Below are 22,339 nucleotides of genomic sequence, written 5' to 3' on the forward strand. Positions count from 1 at the left end.
GGGTGGGGCGTCGGGTGCGGCGCGCTCTGAGCGGGTGAGCTGCGCCCCGGCTGGACTAGGGTAGTGCCTTGACGGCAGTAACCCAGTTTCCGCGGTTGCCTAGTCTTTACGCACGCGTCTTTTGAACTGTTTCCAGGGATTTGCCTTTCGTGCCTGCTAGGGAAGTAACGTCCTCTCAACTACCTTACACATAGCATGGACTTAACAGTTTATTGAATGATCAATGAAGGGTCAGCGAGCCGTGGAGGAACTTCGGCCTGGGGCTGGGAGCTGTGGGTGGAGTGTTAAGAAAGGAGTGCATTCCTCTATAGCAATTCTACAGTTCCCACTGTGGAACTGTAGGCAGTGAGGTTTAGGGGTTGTGGGAAGGTTGCAGAAGGGAGAGGTAGAATTATAAAACTGTCTCCGACGTGCTTATGGATGTGGAGTGCCTGCTGGCTGAATTACTGAATGTGATTCATGTGGCCCTGGAGTGCTTGGTGCTGCCACACCTGTTCCCACACATCCTACACAAAACCCACGTTCCAGTGTTTCTTGTCCTGTTTCTTCTACTCCCACCAAGCATGAAGCAAAGACAAAGGAGATTCGCTTTTTCATCCCTACGAAACCAGTTGTTCTCCCCCAGCCAATCCTTACAAACCATTTCCTGTTTCTAGCCTAGGGAGAGCAGAGCAGGCAGAAGAGAGGGGTTCGAGGCCTCAGTCACGAGCGCCAAACCAACCGCTTGTTTCCAGCCTGTCCTGTTACTTAGACCCCATATTCGTTCCTGTCTCCTTGCTCTGTACAAGACACTGGACACTGGTAGGCCATGCTTCCAGTTACTAACAATATATTTGTACTTACAATCAGTGGATTGGTTGGTGGCAGTCTTCTCTTTGTGGTCCTTGCATTCTTTTCCAGCTTCTCTACACCAGCCAAGGCGGAAGATATATTTTTAAATGTCTGATTATGTACCTCTAGTCCTAAACCTGAAATTGCCCAGTTCTACATCTTTATAGCAGCATGCAAGAATGCACTAGATAGCCCTGGCCAGTATGGCTCAGCCAGCTGGAGCATCATCCCTTGCACCAGGTGGTTGGACATTCAGTTCTGCGTCAGGGCACATGCTTAGTTTTTGGTGTCGGAGCCCATGTGGGAGGCAGCCAGTCAACATTTCTCTCTCACATAGATGTTTCTCTCACTCTAAAATCAATAAATGTATATATGTGTGTATATATATATATATGTTTATATATATATATATGAGAATGTACTAGGTAGCTGAATTTGCATGAATAAAAATTCCTATTTGGTAGTTCTAAACTATTATGTGCCTCTGTCCCCTGCCTCTTGGAGGGACCAAGGACTGGGAGGATGGTAGGATGGATCCAAAGAGGACCCATGTGCCTGCTTCATACACAGTAGCGGGCAAGCTTTAGGCCTTAGGACTACAGTGCCCCTTGAGGCCTTAGGAACTGGTAAAAAAACGTCTGGTATTCTGTGCCTGTTGGCACCCATACAGACACAGATATCCATCCACAAATAAATGTCCTTTCCTTTCAGGTGTTGCCCCCAGCAAATAATGGCTGGCATGCAGGCCACTCTGCATTACCTTGAAATCGTCATTAGTCATTGGGAGCCAAACACTACTTCTGTAAGATAGCCAGAAGCCTATATTTCTTGTTTTTATTCCCACACCTTTTGAGGCTCTTCAACCCACTATAAGCTTCCTTCTACTCCTCTGAAACTTTCCTGCAAAGATCACCCATAACCTCTCACCTGTAGAATCAAGGTGATGCTGTTTGATCTTTATCTTTCTCTGGAATCTTATAGTATTGACCAATTCTTTCACTTCCTTTGCTGTTATGACACTGGTTTTCCTCCTACGTCTCTGATACTCAACTCCTCCCATTCCCTTACTATCCATCCTCCCAACAACCCAGTGAATCGCCAAATACTGTTGATTCTACACATTTCTCAATTCCATCCTTCCTTCTCCATGCCCGTGGCCATTGTTTTATAACGTTGCTCTCCTGGGCAAGGGCCACAGGCTTATTCTTGAGCCTTCTCCAGTTGCTTCGTGTAATCAATCTGTTACTGGCATCAACTTTCTGAAACATATTCCTCCAGCAGCCTCTAGGTTTGTGCAATTCATTACCCTGTATCTTAATCATCTGTTTATACATATCTGTGAACTTCATCACACTGGAACTCCTTGAGGGCAGGAACTGATCTTATCCGTGATTAGGACAATGGCTTGGGCAGAGTGGGACCTAAGGGATGTACTTCCCGAGACACTAAACATTGAGGTAGCTTTTCCACCGCGTTCCCAAGCGCGCAAATCTAGCTGGTTCCCCAGTCCTGGAACACTTGCAGTAGGAATAGGGATCCTCTTCCCAAAGTTGCAACAAACCCAGGATTCTCATCTCATCTTACCCATGCCCCAGCCTGCCAGGCTTCCCCTTTGACTCTCTGCAAGCCCTGCCTAGAAAACGGATGCCCTCTAGTATTCCTGGGCGCTCTCTGCACTAATTTTGCTTATGCAATTAGTGCTGCAATACCCTGATGAAGATAGGTACTCTTCATTTTAGGGCTTCTTTCGAACTGGGAGGAGGAGCAGAGTGCGAAATGAGTGAGAGCCGCTTTAGAAAGGAACCGGTTGCGAAGAAAGGCCGACGCCAACGTACCACAGACGCCGGAGTGCGGCACTAGGTACTAAGCTCGGGCTTCCCCTTACCCCCGCCTCCTTCACTAAGCTCGACCCACTTTGGGGCGGGACCTCCCACTTGAGCCAATTCTTGGAGCCTAACCCTGGCGGTTTGTACTCTTCCTTCCCAATGAGAAAAAAAGGAAGCAGCTTGGCTCCAATGACCAATCCGAAGAGGCGGTGCCTGGTTGTCAGGCAGGTTTGTAAGAGTTGGAGCCAATTGGAGGCGCAGACACCGATCGACCCGGGCGCAGCGCGCAGGCGGTGGCGAAGAGACGCCGAGCGGGCCGAGTGCGGCCGAGCAAAGCCGGAGCCGGAGCGGGGCCGCAGAAGCTGGGCCGGGTCCGGACCGGCCGAGATGCCCTATAAACTCAAGAAGGAGAAGGTGAGCGTGGCCCTTTAACCCGCGCCTCCGCCTTGGGGCCTGCGCGGAGCTCTGGGAGGGGCCCGAGCCAGGCCCGGGACAGCCCCAGACGGACCCTCCCGTCCGGTCCCCGCAGGACTCCCTGGGCCAGCCCTCAGGCCCCGCTGCTGGTCGCACCCCCCAGCCAGTGCCGCAGCTGGTAAAGAGCCTCACCTTGCGCGGGATAGAGTCCTCCCCATTTACACCTCCCGATCTATCCCGGGCCCAGGGTAACCCCCTCCCTGCAGATCTGCCCCACTCCCAGGTCACTTCCCTGCTTTCTCTCCCCTTACCACTCACTCCCTCCAAGCCCCCACCCGTTTGCCCATTTGGGACAGCCCCTCATCTGGGTAGTCCCTCCAAAACTACTCCCCCTTCCAGCCCCTTCTCTCCCCTTCTGACCTGCCTGGGCCTGAGCCGGCCTTCTCCACCGTCCCCTACAGCCCCTTCTCCTGTTCTGCCAAGCTCCCTGACCTAGAACAGCTCTGCTCTCTCTTCTCCATCAAATCTGGCCTAGGCCCCTCCCTCTAGTTCTTTCTTCACACACAAACTTGTGAGCCAGGACTGAGCCTTTCCTTGTGTCCGTGGAACCTCAGAATGTCAGTGCTGGACTGGACCTCTGAATGCATTCAATGCAATCCGGAGTGATACAAATGAAGAGACTGAGGCCCTGAGAGGGGAAGGGACTTGGCCAAGGTCACACAGCCTGCTGGAGGCCCAGCTGCAATATCAGGGCTCTTCTAAGACGCATCAACCAACTCCCAGGTTCATTCTAAACCAGTCACCTTTCCTAATCTGTGCAGGTTCCTTCCCTTGATCCTTTGCATTTTTCTCTTTTTGCATCAGTGCTGGACTTATGTCTTCCCTGGGCCATACTGTCCGCAGACCTGGAATTTGCCCTCGCAGATTAATTTTCCTTCGTACCCCCTGGACTAGCAGCCCCTGAACACCCTCGCCTTTGTTATGGTGTCCTGATGCAGGCCCTTCTTGATGTTGCCTTCTTTCACCTTCCTCGTCTACCTCCATACTACCTTCCGCTGTTCCTCATCCCTGCCTTTCTCTACCCTCTGTTTCCTGCTGTTGCTGAGGTCTGACTCAGAAGTGTGGTTCCTTTGAGATACAGACTCACACAGAGGATGCTAGAATACCAGTTTCAGCCTCCCCCAGCTTCTCCTCTCCTGGGCTGGCCCCTCATGGTGGGGGACAGCTCTGGCCTAGTGTTCTGCACCAATATAAAGCAACCCACTTTATGACCCCAGAGGTGTCAGGCTTTCATTTGCTCTCTGATTGGCTGGGTTGCTGGGCTGTCATGTCTGACCTTATTAATTAAACTCTTTATCCTGGGGCTGTTGGAGATCTGCCAGGGTTGTCCCCATAACCTGTCAGGGCCTGACATAGGGTTGGTGATGTTGTAGCAGGCACTGAACCTCCTGGGGTGCTGAGCTGGTCAGCATTGTGTGCCTCACCCAGACCCTGTCCTTAGGGAGTGGGCATGCCGCGGTGGTTTGGACAGCTTAGCTTTGATGATACACGCAAAGTCAGCCACACTGGGGGCGAAAGGGCTCCTTCAAAAGGGCAGAGGGGCATGGAATTCAGGAGTAGCTGGTGAGGTTTCTACCTATCTGTAGTTTTTAGTCTGATGGAACAGATACTGTCTCATCTACAGAAAGCCTTTTCTCTACTAGATGATTAAGAAGAAGAAAAATTTGGATTAGACTTGCTAGGACCACAGGTATAAGTATTTGGTTAGGAAAGCATATTGGAAGGATTAGGGTACAGGGGGCTGGGCATCTCCAATCCCCTTCAAGGTTTTAACATTCTGCTTTTGATTTCCAATTGCATTTGGCCTCCTCCTTGGTTGGCATGTCCTGAGGAGGAGGGGGGTGACATGTGACCAAAGTCTTGCTGGACGGGGTGGGGACCAAAAGGAGGGGTGGGTAGAGCATCTTTATTGCTCATCCATCACTTCTCCTGTTTCTCCTTCATCTCTGTTGCTCCCAATCCTGGCCATCCTTCAGAGCTTCATTCCTCAAGCCTTTCCTGAACCCTTAGTTGGGAGTGAGCTCACCCTCCTCCCCTGGCTTTGCAGAACACTTGGTAGGTCACTTATGCCCCTTTTGTGTTCTCTTGGACTGGAATTAATTATGGATAAGTCTTTTCTTCTCCTTGAGATAATAACTAAGTTCCATTTTGGCTTGGCATCTTCCTTGCACACAATAGGTGCTCAGTGGATGGGGTGCTGAGTCAATCCCTTGGGGAGATTTGCATCCCTCCTCTGCCCTTCTATTCTGATCTGGGACTTACATCTTTTAGGTTCCTGAGTCAGGTGTCCCCACTCCCTCTCCCTTTGTTCTTGTTCATAGTGATAGTAATAACATTGACTAACGTTAAGGTTTTCATGTACTAGCCCTGGCTGGTGTGGCTCAGTTGGTTGGAGCATCATCCTATAGCTGAAAGGTTGTGGGTTCAAGTCTCAGTCAGGGCACATGCCCAGATTGCGGCTTCAATCCCCAGTCCACGTGTGGGCGCGTGTGACCCCTGGTCTGGACGCCTTTGATTCCCAGTCAGGGCACATACAGGAGGCAGCTTCTCTCTTGCGTTGATGTGTTTCTGTCTCCCTTCTACTCTCTCTAAAAGCAGTGAAAAAAAAAATGTCCTCAAATGAGGATAAAAAAAAGGTTTTCATGTACCAGACACTATGCTAAGGGAAATAGGTTCCGTGATCGTCATCGTTTAGTAGATGAGGAAACTGAGACTCAGAGAGGCTGGGTAACTTGCCGCTCTGATTATATAACTAGTAAGAATTTGGCCCAGGACACAGGGCTGGTCCCGCGGTGCCTTGCAGCCTTGGACTGCTGGGCTGGGCTCAAGTGTGTGCACTTCACCTGCTCTGCAGGAGTCAGGGAGCGGGGCGAGTTGTGGGCCTGGTCTTCCCACACCTGCACACACCCAGGCTGCTGGGATCTCTCTTAGGTGCACTTCCCGAGAGACATGACTGAGTGCTGTAGGGTGGGTAGGTAGGTAGAAGGGCACAAAAGAGAACCAGGAGCTTATGATTAAGTAGAAAGGTGAGACATATATGAAGAGGGGTCAGCTTTGTGCAAGTGGCCCATGGCTAGGGTGTGTGCAGCCCCCTCGGTGTTGTGTCCTGTCTGTACCCTTCATCCTTTTCCTCTCCGCACCATGGCTCGAGCCCCTCTCTGGCCCCTGAGGAGGGGTCAGGGTGCCCAGCCCAGTCAGTAGGCACTAGGAGAGCACTCAGCGCCAAGAAGGAGCCTGCCTGCTGATGTGACTGCTTGGAGCTGCTCCGCACCTGCGAATGGCTTTCTTCCTCCCCGCCCCCACGAAGCGTTCCCCCTACTCCAGCCCACACAGAGCTTTCTTCTCTCCGAAATCCTTTTGCCCCCATAGTCACAGTCATTTGATTTAACACTTCTCACTGAAGGGGCTTGGATGTCGTTGAGTCACAGAATCTCAGAGCTGGAAGTGATTTCCAAGGTCCTCCAATCCAGTCTTCGTTTAAGGCGTGAGTCCCTTCTGTGACATGCCTCGGAGCAGGCATGAATGCCCCCCTGCTTGATTGCTCTTGGGGTTGGGGAGCTTGCAACCTCACCAGGCAGCCTGTTTCTGTGCAGCTGTTCTGGGAGAAAATACTTCCTTGTTTGGAGCATCATCCCGTCTTCCTGCCACTTCAGCCTGTGGCTCTTAAGCCTCACGATCCACATAGAACAAGTTGCATCTTTTGCCCACAGGGCAGCCCTTCCGTCATCTGTGAAGCCCCCTCTTCTCCCCCTCCCACCTGACTCCTCCCTTCCATTGTTACCTCTCCCAGTTTCTGCAGCTGTTGCTCTCAGGACAAGCTTTTGAATCTACTTCCACTATGGGTTGTATTCCCACCCGCCCCCCCCCAAAGAAAACCTAGAATTTGTCTTTGTCCCTCCCAAAGTCTGATGCTCACAGCTGAACCAGAGCCCCCAGAACAGCTCCGTCTGGGCCAAGGACAGGGTTGCTTTCATGTCCCCCCGTGCCAAGCACTCCGCAGTCTGTTAACTGGATGGAAGGTCAAGTGCGCTGCCGAGACATCCCTGGCACACAGATGATTAGTTTTGAGCCTGCAGTCAGACCACAATCCCCAAGTCTTTTTCACATTTTCCCCATCCTATCCCTGTACAGTTGCTTTTTTTGGCCCAAAGCATAGAAAGAGTTGCTGAGCAGGGCTCTGAGCCAATGGCCAGGTCCCCAAGGGAGACTGGGACTAGCACTCACTTTTTGCAGCAACTCAGGGCCTTACCCCCACCCCTGTGCTTGTCCACAGAAGTGTTCTTGGGACAATTCCTACACCTGTTAGCATTCCTGGGCCCCAGCTGATTGTGCCGGTAGCACCCTCTTGTGTGGATGCAATTTGTGACATCAAAAATAAAAAGCCTTCTGCTGTTCCTGACGGCCTTGAGGGGAGAGTAGTGACTCCTTCCTGTCCAGCACGAGAGCCTCAGGCACCCTCTGCCCCCAGTAGCTTGTCCCATGGTGCTTGTTGTACCCCGGATGTTGACAGAGGCCCTCCCTGGCCCTAATTCACACACCAGCCTCGGGAGGGGAAGAGCATTATCATGCATAATTGTTGTGTGTTAGAGATGTCTTCCCAACCAGATTCTCAGCTCTTTGGAGGGACTGAATTTCCCTTTGTGTACCCCAATTCCTCCTCCCCTGGGCTAGGGACAAGGTAGGTGCATGGTGATTCTTATTGATCGATTGATTCCATGATTCCACTGGACAGAGGATAATTACAGCAAAGACCTAAGGGGCCCAGACAAGTCCTCTCCCTTCTCCTGGCATGTACTAACTCTAACCCCATCTTCTTCCTTCAGGAGCCCCCCAAGCTTGCCAAAGGCACAGCCAAGCCCAGCAGCTCAGGCAAGGATGGTGGAGGCGAGAGCACTGAGGAGGTAATAAATACGAGTGTGGGCGCCGCCCTAGTTATGCTGCAGGCACCAGCTCGGGGGAAGGAGGCTCCAGGGCCCAGGAGGGCCCATCCAGTGTGCCCTCGGGCAGGCTGTCCCCTTGGCTAGTAAAGAGCAGATACGCTCTCCCATTCTTCAGACTCCCCAGTGGTTCCTGTGAAAGTTGTTTCTCTGCCTACCAGCTTTGAATATTGAGAATTCTTTTTCCTTAGGACAAAAAGCTGGGGGTACCAGGTCCTGGGGAAGGGAAGAAGTACATGGGTGCTCAGTGGGGTGGCAAGTGGCTTTGGGTGGGGTGGGGAGTGGCTGGTGTTCCTGAGTTGGGCTGGGCCCACTGCCCTTGGTCCCGATCAGATGGGAGCTACTGAAGGACAGCACAACCCAGCAATCTAGGGCTATAAAGCAATAAATGGCAAGCGGAGAGAATACTGCAGGGAGGAGGGCCTTAAGGAAGTCCAGAGTATGTCCAGGAAGGTTTGTGAGCATGCTCAGTGGGCTGCTCGGGGTGGTGGGTGACCCTCTGAATACAGTGAGCCAGTGCCTGGGTTCCCCGGGGGCTGGTGATCCTCTATGTCTCTGCTTCCTGCCTCCTGTTCTAGACTGTTCAGAGGGATGCACAGGAATAGGGGCAGCTCTTGTGTGTTTGGGGGAGAAGAGATCTATTAACAACTATTTGGGGTTAAGTCTGGATTTAGATTTTTCCGGGTAATTCTTGTCCCTATCCTGTCACCTTTAAAGAAAACCGAGCACTTTTCACACCTGTGGCCATTGTTTTGGGCCTCACTTGAGTAATCAGAAGCAGGGTGGCTTTCCCCTTTTTACAGACGTGAGAGTTGAGGATCACAGAGATAAATTCCTCCGTTCTCTACACCGATACAGCAGTCTGGTCAGGTCCCCAGAATAGTCCTGATCACTGGGTGTTGTAACTGTTTGTTCCCACGTGTTCCCCCCCACCCCGGACTGTGGACTCTGAGGGAAGAAGCTGGCTTCTTCCCCACCCCTGTGTGCTTGTGCACACGGTTCGCAGTAGCTCGGTCTACACTGGTGGGGAGCGCTCCCTCTGGGTTCAGTCTCCCCTTCAGGAACAATGACATCTGTGGAGCCCACAGGGAAGGTGGTTGGGAACTGGCACCTGAATTCAAAGCATCAAGGGAGCCTTAGAAACAAGATTTAAAGGGACAGAAAGGGCCCTGGCTAGTGTGGCTTAGTGGACTGACCGCCAACCTGCAAATCAGAGAGTCCCGGGTTGGATTCCCAGTCAGGGCACATGCCTGGATTGCAGGCCAGGTCCCCAGTTTGGGGAACACAAGAGGCAGGCACACAGTGATGTTTTTCTCCCTCCCTTCCCCTAATATTTATTTATTTTTAATAAAAAAATATTATTTATTTTTAATAAATAACACAAATTATTAAACAAATTAATTAAATAAAAATAAAATCTTTTAAAAAATAAGGGACAGAAAGGAACAGTTAGGGGCTATACCTTTTGCCTAACTAACTCCTAGTTGTTCAGTTATTACACTGATGTCATTTCCTGAAATCGGCCTACTTTGACCACCCCCCCAGGACAGGGTCAGGGGTCCTGCTCTTTGCTCCTCTGGCACCCAGCACATCCCGGCAGCACTTAGCCACAGCCGCAGTGCAACAGTGCCATGCGAATTCCTCGTTTATCAGTTGGCTCCTTTGTTAGCATGTGAGCTCTAACGTGAAGCCTTTTAATGTCAGAGGCCCTGGCACACCAGACACCAGCATTTAAACGCGTCCGCGAGTGAAGAGTGAATGAGCAAATAAACCAATTTCAAATGAGAGCTGTAAGGAACCTTAGAGTCTAACCCCGCCTTTCATAGGTGGGAGAACGAAGGCCAAGCAGGTTAAGGAATATGCCAAGACCAGCTCCTAGAATTTCTCCACTGCCTTCCTGGACAAATCTGATAAAGGCAGTAAGTCAATATCGGGCCCTCTGGGAAAGGAGCGAGTTCACCTTTTGCTCTGTTTTGTGAAACGCTGCTCAGGGCTTAACTGTAAGGCCGCTGGAGGAATTCCGCTCCATGCTTTTTTAGAAACGTACCCATGTGGCTCCAGGGAGAGGGACAGTGGAAAAGTTGGTGGCCAGGTTGTGAAGCCCAGATCATCAGAAGCTGTTTGGCACAGTCTCTTCCTCACCCTTCATGTAGTGCAGAATTCTGGGCTCTTAGAGCCAAGTTTGCCCCGTGTTAAGCATTTGCCAGTCTTTGCAATTGACCCTAACAAGTACAGTAGGCAACATTGATTTTATTGAATTTGTGTGTATTAGTTTCCTAGGGCAGCCATAAAAAATGACTACAAACTGGGTGGATGAAAATAACAGGTTTATTTTTTCACAGTTCTGGAGGCCAGAAGTCTGAAATCAGGGTGTCAGCAGGCCATTTCCCTCTGAGGTTCTAGGGAAGAATCTGAGCCATGCCCCTCTCCCAGCTTCCGGTGGCTTCCCAGGATCCTTGGTGCTCGTAGATGCATCACTCCAGTCTCTACCTCCGGCCTCACGTGGCCTTCTTCCCTGTGTGTGTGGCCATGTCTCTGTGTCCAGATTTCCTTCTACTCAGTAAGGACACAAGTCCTGTTGGATTTAGGGCCCACCGTAATCCAGTACGACCTCATCTTAACTAGATTACGTCCTCGAAGACCCTATTTCCAAATAACGTCACAGTTACAGATGTTGGGTTGATGTGAATTTGGGGACGGACACTGTGCTTTCTACTCGGTACACTCCATCCACACCAGGCATTGTGCCACGTACTTTGTATGCATTTAATCTTGTGACCTTCTCATTTAATCCTCACCGTGCTCCCATCGGGTCACTCCACTATCATTACCCCCATTCAACAGATGAAACTGAGGCTCAATAGTGCAAAGTAACTTTTACGTGGCAATAAAACAGCAGAGCTGGAGTCCTCCCTAGGCCTGTGCGCCTCGGGAGCCAGTTCTCCTGTGTCCTCGATGACACTGCACACTGGCTCTGAGATTCTGGGGGACCATCGTAGACTGGAAAGGGGCCTCAGGAGATCAGGTCAGGCTTACGCTACCTGCTGCTGCAGGCGGGGCTCTTGTTTGGTCTGTCTCCGGATAAAGCAGTTCAGGGCTGTGGGCTTTTCCATGCGCCGTGCCCTGTCCTGAGTTCTGGGAGGGGAGGTGGAGGGAGGAAGAAATTATCCTACTCTTCCCCACTTTAGCCTGACCTCCCTGTAGCCAGATTGTTACCCTAAAACCATGTTTGGTCATATCAGTCCTCCACTTCAAAAGCTCTGTTGGCTCAAAATCTCGTTGTTCACAAACTCAGACTCACATGCTCGGCCCTGCCCAGCTGGCCTACCCATTCTTTTCCCTCCCATCCTGGTTTCTTTTATGAGCCCTGTGGAGCCCTTTTATGGCTCAGGGTCCTTACTGATGTAATTCCATTGACCTGGACTGCTTTCTCTTTCTCCTTTATGGGCCAAAATAAAAGTCACCTTTTCAGGAGCCTCTTCCCTAATCCTTTAGGCAGGGTTTGTAGTTCAGCCCTCCGGGCTCCCGTCTGCTTTGTTGCTTTCCCTGCCTTTGCCTTTCCCGTGTTCTGATAGCTGCTTTCCGTGTCTGTCTCCCCCACTGGACTCTGGGTTCTTTGAGGGCAAGGGCCATGTCCCATCCACCTTTCAATCGAATGCTGAGCATGACGTTTATTGAATGGATGAAGGAAGGAAAGCATTAAGCACAATCGGACAGAGCTCTAGGTGTCAGTATAGGAGCAAATGCCTCTGTGATTTTCAGGGTCTGAAACTAAAATGATCTTTATTTGGCTAGTTAGTTTATTATATAAAAGCTATAACATTAGTCTTGGCATTTTTCACTCTTTATCTTTCATCTTTCTGTTACAACACTTTCTGTAGTGTGTAAATAATATTTCTACCTCCTACTTTTTTATGTTTAAATATGTGGGTTGAATTTTTTTTTTTAATTTTATTTATTTATTTTGAGACAGAGGGGAGAGGACAGAGAAAGGGAGGGAGAGAGGCATCAATGTGGGGCTGCCTCTCACGCGCCCCCTACTGGGGGCCTGGCCCGCATGCGGGTTGAACTATTAATGGCGGCTGTCAGGATGCGGTCGGGCCAGCACCTGTTCAGAATTAGCAAGTACGGTTGTCGTCTCCTGTGTTTGCGTGGCGTGTAAATCAAAGCACCGCTGGACGGCTGGAGGCCTGAGTCTAGGGGGGCTTCTTGGAGTTTGGATCCTGCTGGGAGTCCAGGCAGAGGCGATGGCCACTGCGGAATGTGCCACTCAGAAGTGGGACCAGACGGGACACGGTAGAGGGTGGGGAGCAGGTCGGCCGCACTGTCTTTGGTCCAGTCACGCTCTGACAGCTGCAGGAGGTCCTCCAGGGGACTCACCTGCCTCCCACAGCCAGCCCCGGTCAGGGAGGGGAGGTCAGAAGCTGGAGCTTGTAGGAGAAAGTGTTGAACATGAAGTGAGTGGCACCTCTTCATGGGCCAGCATGCTTCCTAGTGAAGGGAGAACAGACCAGGGATGCGCCTTGGGTCTGGGGCCTGGGAGCCAGTGGTCCTTACAACACCAGTGTGGTTTTAAATTTTGATTTTTAGCCATGCAAGCTTGTCTTGAAACCTATGTGGAGAATGGTTAGGAAACCACTAATCTAGCCCCACCCCCTCCTCATTAGTAGAGAAAACTGAGACCTTGCTTTTCCCAGCGTGTTCTGGGAGGAATGCCTCCTTTCCCTGCATGTCCTCGTGGTGTGAAGTTTGTGGAGGTGCAGGGTGTCTGCGTCTTCCCTGGGAGGACGGAGCGGGATTTGTTTTTCCCTGAGGTTTGTTCCTCTGCTGCTGCAGGGCCCCTCACCCTACTATCACTAATGTCTCTCCCTCCCACTCTGCTCTGCCGCTGTCGGGGGCTCTGTTCTGAGGCTTTCCAAGTTGGGACAGGAAAGGCCTTGGGCCCCAGTCAACCAACCAGACATTCACTGAAGGCCTGTTAGGTGCCAGTGTTGAGAGGACCCAGAGCAGTGCAAACCAGCGTCCAGGCTTTCGAGGGGCTCACTGTCTAGTGGGGGAATGATACTCGAACAGACCAAGAAAGCGGTGTCACTGGCGATGATCAGAGAGCCAGTGGTATAGAAAAGTAGTGTCAGGAGGCTGGGGACAGGGGATGGACACCCAGGGCCTGGGGTCATCTAAGAAGGCTTTTGGAAAAAGATGGGACTTAAACTGGGTTTTGAAGGATGCAGTGCCCTCTGGTGTCCCCATTTGAAAACAAGGAGGGCAGTGCATTTGAGGAAGGAAGTTCCAGGCTGCATTCCTAAAACCCTGGGGCCGGGACACAGTAATAGTAACAACTACCTCATCGAACTGTAATGGGATTAAATGAACAGTACAGGTGTGCCAGGTGTGGAGAGGAGGTAGGCACGGCAGGTGTGAGCGCAGGAGGGAGGACTGCTCTCCTGCAGTTCGGGCCCAGCTGGGTGTGGCCACCTGTCCTGCTGCAGCTGGTCTCTGGTTGGGGGTGAGGGCTGTCCTGAGGCTCAGCCCCTCCCCTCTCCCAGGAGGGGTACCAGGACCATGGGGGGACGGGGACAGCCTGCCCATGTCTGTGTGCAGGCTTCATGGGGCTCGGACACCCATGTCTGGGAGGAAGTAAAGAGATAGCTTTTAAAAATTAGCCGTATTTACAAAACACAGAAAAGCAGAAAAAGGTCACCGATCATCCTGCTGCCACAGGAGGCCATCAGGACCAGTGGCGGACTTGCTCTTGGTCTTTCCTTCTTAGCTGGGTTTCGGGTTCCACGTGGCGTGGAGTGAGGGCTCAGGTGTGTCCAGTTTGGTATCGCCCCTACTCACTCAGCGTAGCAAGCCGTTTTCTGTCACTACATAGTTCTAGGCTTTTTGTCTTATAGTCAATTTTTATCAGCGTGATAAACTCGAACAACACGCACAGCTTTCAGACAGCCGGGCGGTCCTCTCGGGCTGCCTGCGGTGAGGAGGACAGCCTGCCCAGGCCCCCTCTCCTCTCATGGCTCTGTGGCAGCCACTCCCAACCCCTAACTCTCTCCTTGGGGAGTGACTTCTGTACTTCCAGATAAGATTCTTTTACTGCTTTTTTTCAAATTTTTTGAGATTTTCATATGAACGATCGACTCGCTACTGTGGCAAATTAAAACCGCAGTGTCTCATAACCCTGCACACACATCTCCCCTCCTCTCCGAATGCTTATCACCGATTTTGGGTACGTGACTACGACCGAGTAAATATTTTTCACAGCTGAACCATGTACGATTCCATTTAGTACATAGTTTTCATAAACGTAATTTTGACCCCGCGATATCCCATGTATTTATTTGCTGTTGTAAACAAGGTTGTAAGAAGTATAAAAAGGCCAAAGCCCGTTTTTATAGTTACAGTTTTTCTTAAGCTACATTTCTAGTAGTTAAACCACTGAGACATGGGGATGAATTTCTTTTAACTTTTCATGGAGGAATGGCACACATTCAGTAAAGTCATACAGTGTAGTAATCTTAGGTGTCTGCTCAATAAATTTTTACATACGTTTTGCTATGGACTCTCTCCCAGATCCAGTCAAGATGTAAAATGCTTCCATTACTCAGAAGGTTCCTCATGCCATTTCTCAGTCAGTACGCACACGACACCCCCCACCACGTTAGCCCGGCCCTGGAAACGCAGCCGCCTTTCTGACTTCTATCACCACCTGTTCATGAACTGGAGTGATCTTTTTTTCTTTTAAGATTTTATTTATTTATTTTTAGAGAGAGGGGAAGAGGGGGAGAAAGAGAGGGAGAGAAACATCATTTGGTTGCCTCTTGCGCGCCCCCTACTGGGGACCCAGCCTGCAACCCAGGCATGTGCTCTGACTGGGAATCGAACCAGTGACTTTTTGGTTTGCAGGCTGGTGCTCGATCCACTGAGCCACACTGGCTGGGGCTGGAGTGACCATTTTGAAGGCTCTTGATGCACAGGCTGTGGGCATTACTTTGGGAGACATGACTTCATGAACACGCCCTTCCGGGGATAACCCGTCGATATCTCTGATCCTGGCCTTAGTTCCTTCAGGGCAGGGGACATATGTGGGTTGGGGGGTGAGGAATGGCCCAGGCCTGGGGTGGCGGACGTCACTTGAGGAGTGGACTTCAGCCACTCACTTCTTTGACCAGGCTCAGCCCCAGCTGCAGCCGCAGCCCCAGCCTCAGCCGCAGCCCCAGTCCCAGCCACCGGCATCCAACAAGCGTCCCAGCAACAGCACACCACCCCCGACGCAGCTCAGCAAAATCAAGTACTCAGGGGGCCCCCAGATTGTCAAGAAGGAGCGACGGCAAAGCTCCTCTCGCTTTAATCTCAGCAAGAACCGGGAGCTGCAGAAGCTTCCTGCCCTGAAAGGTACCTGGGAAAGGTCAAGGGGGCCGGGGCACCAGGCCTAGGGGGCACTGGGCATCGGCAAATGGAGGTTTGAGGTATTTCGCGAGGATGGGGTTTCAGCAAATGTGAGGGGAGTTCCACTGGGCTGAGGGTGCCAGGGAGCGGGATGGGGTGGCGGAAGCCCTGTAAGACAAGTAGGGGTGGCGGTGAAGCACTGGGGAGGAGAGCCTGACTCCCGGGCCCCCCTCTAGATTCGCCAACCCAGGAACGGGAGGAGCTGTTTATCCAGAAGCTACGCCAGTGCTGTGTCCTCTTTGACTTTGTGTCAGACCCACTCAGTGACCTCAAATTCAAGGAGGTGAAGCGGGCAGGACTCAATGAAATGGTGGAGTACATCACCCACAGCCGCGACGTTGTCACCGAGGCCATTTACCCTGAGGCTGTTACCATGGTGGGCGCAGGGAAAGGGGAAAGCGGGCAGGGGTGGGGGCCCTGGAGAAGCCCGACCAGAGCTCTCACCTGGGCCCAACCTTCAGTTTTCAGTGAACCTCTTCCGGACACTGCCACCTTCATCAAATCCCACCGGGGCCGAGTTTGACCCAGAGGAAGACGAGCCCACCCTGGAAGCCGCCTGGCCACATCTCCAGGTTGGCTCTGGCTGCAGGGACTGGGGCACTCTGAGACCTGTAGCCAGGGGCATCTCCTGGTCCTCGGGAAATACTCCCTGAGTGTGTGCTCCTTTCTCCCCACAGCTCGTGTACGAGTTTTTCTTACGTTTCCTTGAGTCTCCTGATTTCCAGCCAAACATAGCCAAGAAGTACATTGACCAGAAGTTTGTCCTTGCTGTGAGTCCCTGAGGTTCCTGTCCTTTCCCTCCTCCTAGCACATGAACCCTAGACCCACACCCCTAACTCCAGTCCCAGCTGCTCTTCCTCCTTCTGCAAATATATTGGGTTTCAGCTGTGCCTGTACAGGAGGAGACTGGGGGGTTAACCAAACCTACTCTGCCTTCAGAAGCTTCCCGCATGATGCAAGAAAACAGAAAAGCAGGTTATCCAGCCCCCTCAATGGGGTATGCAAAAACGCATACTCAGATGTCACCTTGGGTAGAGCAGTATAATAAAATCGCTCCCCCGAGACACATGTCTCCAGGCCCCCTCTCCACGGAGCCTTTGGGCTACTCCCAGCTAGGGCCCTAGGTCACCCCAGCCCGGCCTGTCTCAGCTGCTGCCTCACTCGCTGCTTTTCCTCCTGCCCGCTCCCAGCTCCTCGACCTGTTTGACAGTGAGGATCCTCGAGAGCGCGACTTCCTCAAGACTATCTTGCATCGAATCTATGGCAAGTTTTTAGGGCTCCGGGCGTATATCCGTAGGCAGATCAACCACATCTTCTACAGGTGAGGCCAGGACCCCAGGCTCAGGGGCAAAGCAAGCACCGCTAAGTTGGGGGAAGAAGGGAGGTAGGGGGTCTTCAGAAGGGGCATCAGGGTTGCCAGGAGACACTTTGCTCTTCTTCCCTCAGGTTCATCTATGAGACAGAGCATCACAACGGCATTGCCGAGCTCCTGGAGATCCTGGGCAGGTGAGAGGTGGGGCGGGGGTGCATATGCCTGATAAAGGTTAGGAGGTGGGTGCATTCAGCTTGAACCAGGCCCTTTGGCACTAACAAACCTCTCTTAACTCTTAGCATCATCAACGGCTTTGCCTTGCCCCTTAAGGAAGAGCACAAGATGTTCCTTATTCGTGTCCTGCTTCCCCTTCACAAAGTCAAGTCCCTGAGTGTCTACCACCCTCAGGTAAGCTGCCTGCCTCCTGACCATCCCTGACCCTGAGAGCAGAGAAATGCCAGGGAAGGAAGCGCTCTGGCTGGGATGGGGAGGCAGAGGGAGTGGGTGAGGTCATTTCCAGTCTGCACCTCCTTTTCCATTTGGGGTCTCGCTTCTGTCACTGACCTGCGGGAGACCTGGGCCCTGCACCTCACCTCCTTTCCACCTCAACCTTTTGCAGCTGGCATACTGCGTGGTGCAATTCCTGGAGAAGGAGAGCAGTCTCACCGAACCGGTAATTCCCTTCCTAAGCCCCCGTGTCCCCTCTGTCCGGCAGTAGCTCTCACCAGTCTGTATGTGTCACGCAGTGCCATAGGCAGGTGCTCAGGAGGGGTGTAGCCCGACAGGTGACGTGGCTTCCTCTTGAAGAAGAAAAACCTGTGTACACCTAGGAGATACATCTAAGCCAGAGAAACATCACCAGCCAGCTAAGGCCACCCGTGCTCTGCCCACTGTGGTGGGGACGGGGAGGGAGACTTCCTGGAAAACCAGGTAGTTGTTGAGAGTTTTGTCCCCATGTCCTCCTTGTCTCACAGGTCATTGTGGGGCTTCTCAAGTTCTGGCCGAAGACCCACAGCCCCAAGGAGGTGATGTTCCTGAATGAGCTAGAGGAGATTTTGGATGTCATTGAACCTTCAGAGTTCAGCAAAGTGATGGAACCACTCTTCCGCCAGCTTGCCAAGTGTGTCTCCAGCCCCCATTTCCAGGTGAGACCCAGACCCAGCATAATCCCAGCCCTGCCTCCCGGGAACTGAGGGGGTTCTTGAGCAAAGCGAGCTGTACCCCCACCGAGTCCTGCCTGTCCCCACCAGGTGGCAGAGCGCGCCCTCTATTACTGGAACAATGAGTACATCATGAGCCTGATAAGTGACAACGCGGCCCGAGTCCTCCCTATCATGTTCCCGGCGCTCTACAGGAACTCCAAGAGCCACTGGAACAAGTAGGAGGCTGCGGTGGGGCTCTGGTTTTGTAAGCTGTGAGGGTGTGGGAGGTCTAAAGAGCCAATGATTTCATCTGGTCACTCTGCAAGCGGGATGGTGCCCGCTGTCTGTTCATAGGACCTGGAGGGACTGGCTGGGGAGCAAAGATAATATATGTGAGAGATAACGTATCTCTCTGGAATAGCAAACAGCAGAGCAGTGGCCTGCATTACACCGCTCCTTGCAGTCAGATATTGTGTCTTTTTGGAGACTTAACTCCATGCTTTAGGAAGCTGATGTGATCATCTTAGTGTGTTGAATCCGTGTTGTAAAAAGGCCTTCCTGCTAAACACAAACCCTGCGGTGCAGGCACACGTCCCACTGCCCGGAGGCCATCAGTGCGGGCTGCAGCAGAGGAGGCAGTGCGGGGAAGGCAGGCTTGGAGCATGGGGTGAGGGGAACGAGGGACAGGCCGACGATATCCGCCAAGCTTGTCACACGATTTGACCAGAGAGATGAGTTTACACTGTAGAGAAGTTTGTGAAATGGGCGTGGTAGATGAGAATGCTCTTAGCAGAGACACCTCCTAGAAGAGAGCAGAGTGGGACCTGGCACGGAGGACAGGCTCTGGCCCCTCACCCCTTGTCTCTCCCCCGGTGGCAGGACAATCCACGGACTGATCTACAACGCCCTGAAGCTGTTTATGGAGATGAATCAGAAGCTGTTCGACGACTGCACGCAGCAGTACAAGGCAGAAAAGCAGAAGTGAGTGCGTCTCTGCCCACAGGCTTTGGTCATCCGTCACCAGCCCCCTCTGCTTCTCTCTCAAGCCCCCCTGTCTTTGCTCCCTCAGGGGCCGGTTCCGAATGAAGGAACGAGAAGAGATGTGGCAAAAGATCGAAGAGCTGGCCCGGCTTAATCCCCAGGTGAGGTTTTCCTGCTGCTGCCCTGAGCTGAGGGGCCGCCTTAGGCTGGGGGAGGGTTTGGGGAGGAACAGAGCCAACAGGCCCAGACTTCTGAAGTGGTTCCCCCACTTGTCGATGCCTCCTTCTCAGTATCCCATGTTCCGAGCTCCACCACCACTGCCTCCCGTGTACTCGATGGAGACAGAGACCCCCACAGCAGAGGACATCCAGCTTCTGAAGAGGACAGTGGAGACAGAGGCTGTGCAGGTGGCAGGGCACAGAGGGAGGGGGGAGGAGACGGGAATAGCAGAGCCAAGGAGGGAGGGGGGGAAGGAATAGAATGTACTGGGAACCGGTCACCATTCCTTGTTTTCCCCATGTCTGCACACAGATGCTAAAAGACATCAAGAAGGAGAAAGTGCTGCTTCGGAGGAAGTCAGAGCTGCCCCAGGACGTGTACACCATTAAGGCGCTAGAGGCTCACAAGCGGGCGGAAGAGTTCTTAACTGCCAGCCAGGAGGCTCTCTGACGCCCTCACCTTCCCTGCGCAGGGCCACAGCCCACTCAGCCCTGGGCCACCCCAGCCCTCCACCCTCTGCTCCCCACTGGCTGACTTGGGGCAAGGCAGTGCCTCCCTAGCTGCTCTAGGGAGGGTGACGCAGCACGTGAAGCAGGGACACTCACAGAGTGGTCCCTCTTCTCCCCGAAACGTGTCCGTGCCTCCCAGCGGCTAGTGCAGTCAGGCTGAGCAGAGACATTTAGCGCTCAGACAGCCGGGGATGCCTGTCCCCTCCTGCTCCCAACCCCACAGCTACCTGAGGCTGCTGAGAAACACACACAGGAATCCATATGCTCCTCTCCTCTTCCCTTCCTCCTCCTCTGAACTCCAGGGGTCTCTCCTTTTCTTCCTCCTCTGCAGAGCACACAGGGAGCAGCAGGAGATTCTTCTCACCAAAGTTACGTCAAGCCCCACTGGCCCCTAAAGTCAGTAGCTGGAGGTTGCCAACCCCCAACAGCACAAAGAGGCCCCCAGCCCCTGCAATGTGCAGGCTGACGGGGCTGTACTGTTTCCTTTTACCCCCTGCCTGACCAAGACCACATAGGTGGTCAAAAGGAGAACTGCGTAGGCTGTGGACAACAGGTGATGAATAAAGAGCCCAGATGGATCAAGAGAAGGGGGTGAACAAACACCCTACCTTGTGCCCCATCTTCAGTGAGCAGCAGCCCTAGGATCATAGATACGGAAGGGACCACCTGGGGCTGACTGCTTTCCTGTGCTGTTGGTTCCTAAAGTTAGGAAGGAAGCAGGGAGCAGTGTCCTAAGCATGGCTCCCCCTCAACACCTATTTATTTCCTTGTTTGTGCTGGGCAGACCCTCACTTGTCCCTTTCAGGCGTCATGGAGGGGCAAGGGACTTAGGAGAGACAGACCAGGGTTCCAGGGGCACAGGCAGTGCAGCTTTTGGCTGTGTACATAGGGTGCTTTATTCTCCGGAGTGATACATGCTGTGGTGGGTTGGGCTTGGGCCGATGTCCCCATATGTACAGAACTGAATAAAGTGGGTCTCTGAGAAGAAGTCTGGTTTGCCTTGATGTGGAAAGGGAGATGGGGAGGATGGAGATGGGCATTACAACCAGGGATGTGTCCAGTCCTGTGCTGGTTCCAGTATGGAATGCTGGCAGGTAAGGCAGCTGTCAAGATGGTCACTTCCAGGCAGGGGATGCCTGCCGGGTTTGGAGAGCCTTCTGTACCATGTCTTCCCACTGGGCATCTGATATCTCCCGAGCCCAGGCAGGAACTCCTGGTGCAGGCAGGCTTACTCCAGCCATTGTCCTTTTCACCAGCTCTACATGTTCTGAAAGCACAGGTAGAGACCAATTAGTGGATAGAAACCATGGGACCAGCTCCCTTTCTATTCATTGAATTAAACCAGGGCCATTGGGTTAGCAAAATCACCAAATCCATCTGGTATTTCTAGGCAAGCCTGCCCATTCCCTAAGTCTAGCAGAATGGCATTTCACCGGGATCCTGAAGTCTGCAAAATACAGATTACAAACTTATTTTAGGAAGAGGGTGTTGTTCTGTGACCTCTACTGGCTCTGGCCAGTCCCTTTCCTCCATAATTATACAAGAATAAACAAAAAAAAATGATCTTTTTTACCTGGATCCATGGGAATAGAGCTGTGGTTGCTCAGTGCCGTAGCTCCCTCCTCATCTTCATCATCACTCTGTAACGGTGGGTCTGGCAAATGAAGCCCCAGGGCCTGAACAGCCAGAGAGAAGGCAGTTCAGGGCCAGCCCTTTCAAGGATCCCAGCTTTACCCCCTCAGGAACAATGCCTCCTCCACCATACCTGGATCCGATCCTGGATATCAGCAACTACATCTTCTCCATCCCCCACTGGTGCCAGCTCCACCTCCTCTGGTTCAGGATCTTGGTTCAGGGGCTGGTAGGAGTAGCCAGCTGGGCCTGCCCCGGTCTCCTCTTGCTCTTCCTCGGGCTCCTCACTGCTCCAATCCCCAGTGCCTTCTGTAGGGCCCTGCTGCGGCCCCAGTTCCTCAGTCTGATTGGGGAAGATACGCTCAGGGCCCATGATGTCTCCCCCTAGAACTACTGTTGCCATCCGGGCAGGGGCTGCAAGAATAGGGAGGCAGGATAGGACTCTGATGAAAATCAGGTTTACATTCAGCCTCCAATCCAGCTCCTTGTGGTTTCTTGTGTCCACAAAACATCTCAAAGGCCCCAACCCGCCCCAGCATCTCCTCGGCCTTCCATCTTTTAACTCAGGTCTTATTTCGACACGAGGCCCACTCGCCTTGCTCCGCCATGTCTTAAACAACAGCCCAACCGCAGACCAAGCCTTCTCCCAAAACACACCCCCACCCCGAACCCCGCCTTCCCGCCCCCACTCCCGACTCGGGAACTCCGGGTCACCAAATGAGCACCCCCAGACAGGGAGTACCCGTTCCCTCCTCCCCTCTCAATATCGTTCCCCTTTGTACCACCTGACAAAGGCCCTTCAGGCCCCAGGGGATCCTCTTAAATGGACCCAGCTGAGCACTCCCCACCCACCCCCACCGATTGTCCGCGCCGGTACCCCCGCGCGCCTCACCAGCTCAGAGCCCGGGGCCCAACCCTCACCTTCACTTCCGGCGGGGCCAGACGTGCTTAGTGCCCAGCCCTCCAGCCCCTCCCCGTGCTCCTGATTGACGCGAGGGAGGACAACGACCCCGCCCCCTGCCCCGCCTCC

At 52.8% G+C, this 22,339-nt stretch overlaps 2 protein-coding genes across 4 annotated transcripts; one reads left to right on the forward strand and one right to left on the reverse strand.

The window, feature by feature from the left end:
• The first annotated feature begins 2,894 nt into the window (after positions 1 to 2,894).
• PPP2R5D (protein phosphatase 2 regulatory subunit B'delta) lies at positions 2,895 to 20,665 on the forward strand. The gene is made up of 16 exons (XM_024557669.4): positions 2,895 to 3,071; positions 7,955 to 8,032; positions 15,238 to 15,460; positions 15,691 to 15,890; positions 15,976 to 16,086; positions 16,192 to 16,284; positions 16,705 to 16,835; positions 16,961 to 17,020; positions 17,126 to 17,234; positions 17,446 to 17,499; positions 17,801 to 17,971; positions 18,077 to 18,204; positions 18,848 to 18,949; positions 19,038 to 19,110; positions 19,240 to 19,356; positions 19,481 to 20,665. Exons 1-16 carry the CDS (start codon positions 3,045 to 3,047, stop codon positions 19,616 to 19,618), a joined length of 1,815 nt encoding a protein of 604 aa, XP_024413437.1. The 5' UTR covers positions 2,895 to 3,044; the 3' UTR covers positions 19,619 to 20,665.
• On the reverse strand, positions 20,556 to 22,280 carry MEA1 (male-enhanced antigen 1). 3 transcript variants are annotated; one of them, XM_053914029.2, is made up of 4 exons: positions 22,231 to 22,280; positions 21,443 to 21,723; positions 21,251 to 21,353; positions 20,556 to 20,944 (listed from the first exon to the last, which is right to left on the reverse strand). In XM_053914029.2, the coding sequence occupies exons 2-4, from the start codon at positions 21,710 to 21,712 to the stop codon at positions 20,793 to 20,795; spliced, it is 525 nt and encodes a 174-aa protein (XP_053770004.1). In that variant the 5' UTR covers positions 21,713 to 21,723; positions 22,231 to 22,280; the 3' UTR covers positions 20,556 to 20,792. The 3 variants fall into 3 exon arrangements, with proteins under 3 accessions (XP_053770004.1, XP_024413438.2, XP_024413439.2); XM_024557670.3 differs by having other exon boundaries at positions 22,202 to 22,265; XM_024557671.3 differs by lacking the exon at positions 22,231 to 22,280 and adding an exon at positions 22,095 to 22,184.
• Positions 22,281 to 22,339: the final 59 nt, after the last annotated feature.

This window comes from Desmodus rotundus, chromosome 11 (assembly GCF_022682495.2).
Source record: "Desmodus rotundus isolate HL8 chromosome 11, HLdesRot8A.1, whole genome shotgun sequence".
In the NCBI taxonomy this organism is placed as follows: Eukaryota; Metazoa; Chordata; class Mammalia; order Chiroptera; family Phyllostomidae; genus Desmodus; species Desmodus rotundus.

What these genes read in the sequence shown, in the direction of transcription:
- PPP2R5D (XM_024557669.4), top strand. Translation starts at nt 3,045, where the DNA reads ATGCCCTATAAACTCAAGAAGGAGAAG. An exon ending in AGAGCAGTCTCACCGAACCG is followed by an intron (nt 17,500 to 17,800) that starts GTAATTCCCTTC and finishes CTTGTCTCACAG; the next exon opens with GTCATTGTGGGGCTTCTCAA. An exon ending in TGGAGACAGAGGCTGTGCAG is followed by an intron (nt 19,357 to 19,480) that starts GTGGCAGGGCAC and finishes GTCTGCACACAG; the next exon opens with ATGCTAAAAGACATCAAGAA.
- MEA1 (XM_053914029.2), bottom strand. Translation starts at nt 21,712, where the DNA reads ATGGCAACAGTAGTTCTAGGGGGAGACATCATGGGCCCTGAGCGTATC. An exon ending in ATATCCAGGATCGGATCCAG is followed by an intron (nt 21,354 to 21,442) that starts GTATGGTGGAGG and finishes CTGGCTGTTCAG; the next exon opens with GCCCTGGGGCTTCATTTGCC. An exon ending in CTCTATTCCCATGGATCCAG is followed by an intron (nt 20,945 to 21,250) that starts GTAAAAAAGATC and finishes CTGTGCTTTCAG; the next exon opens with AACATGTAGAGCTGGTGAAA.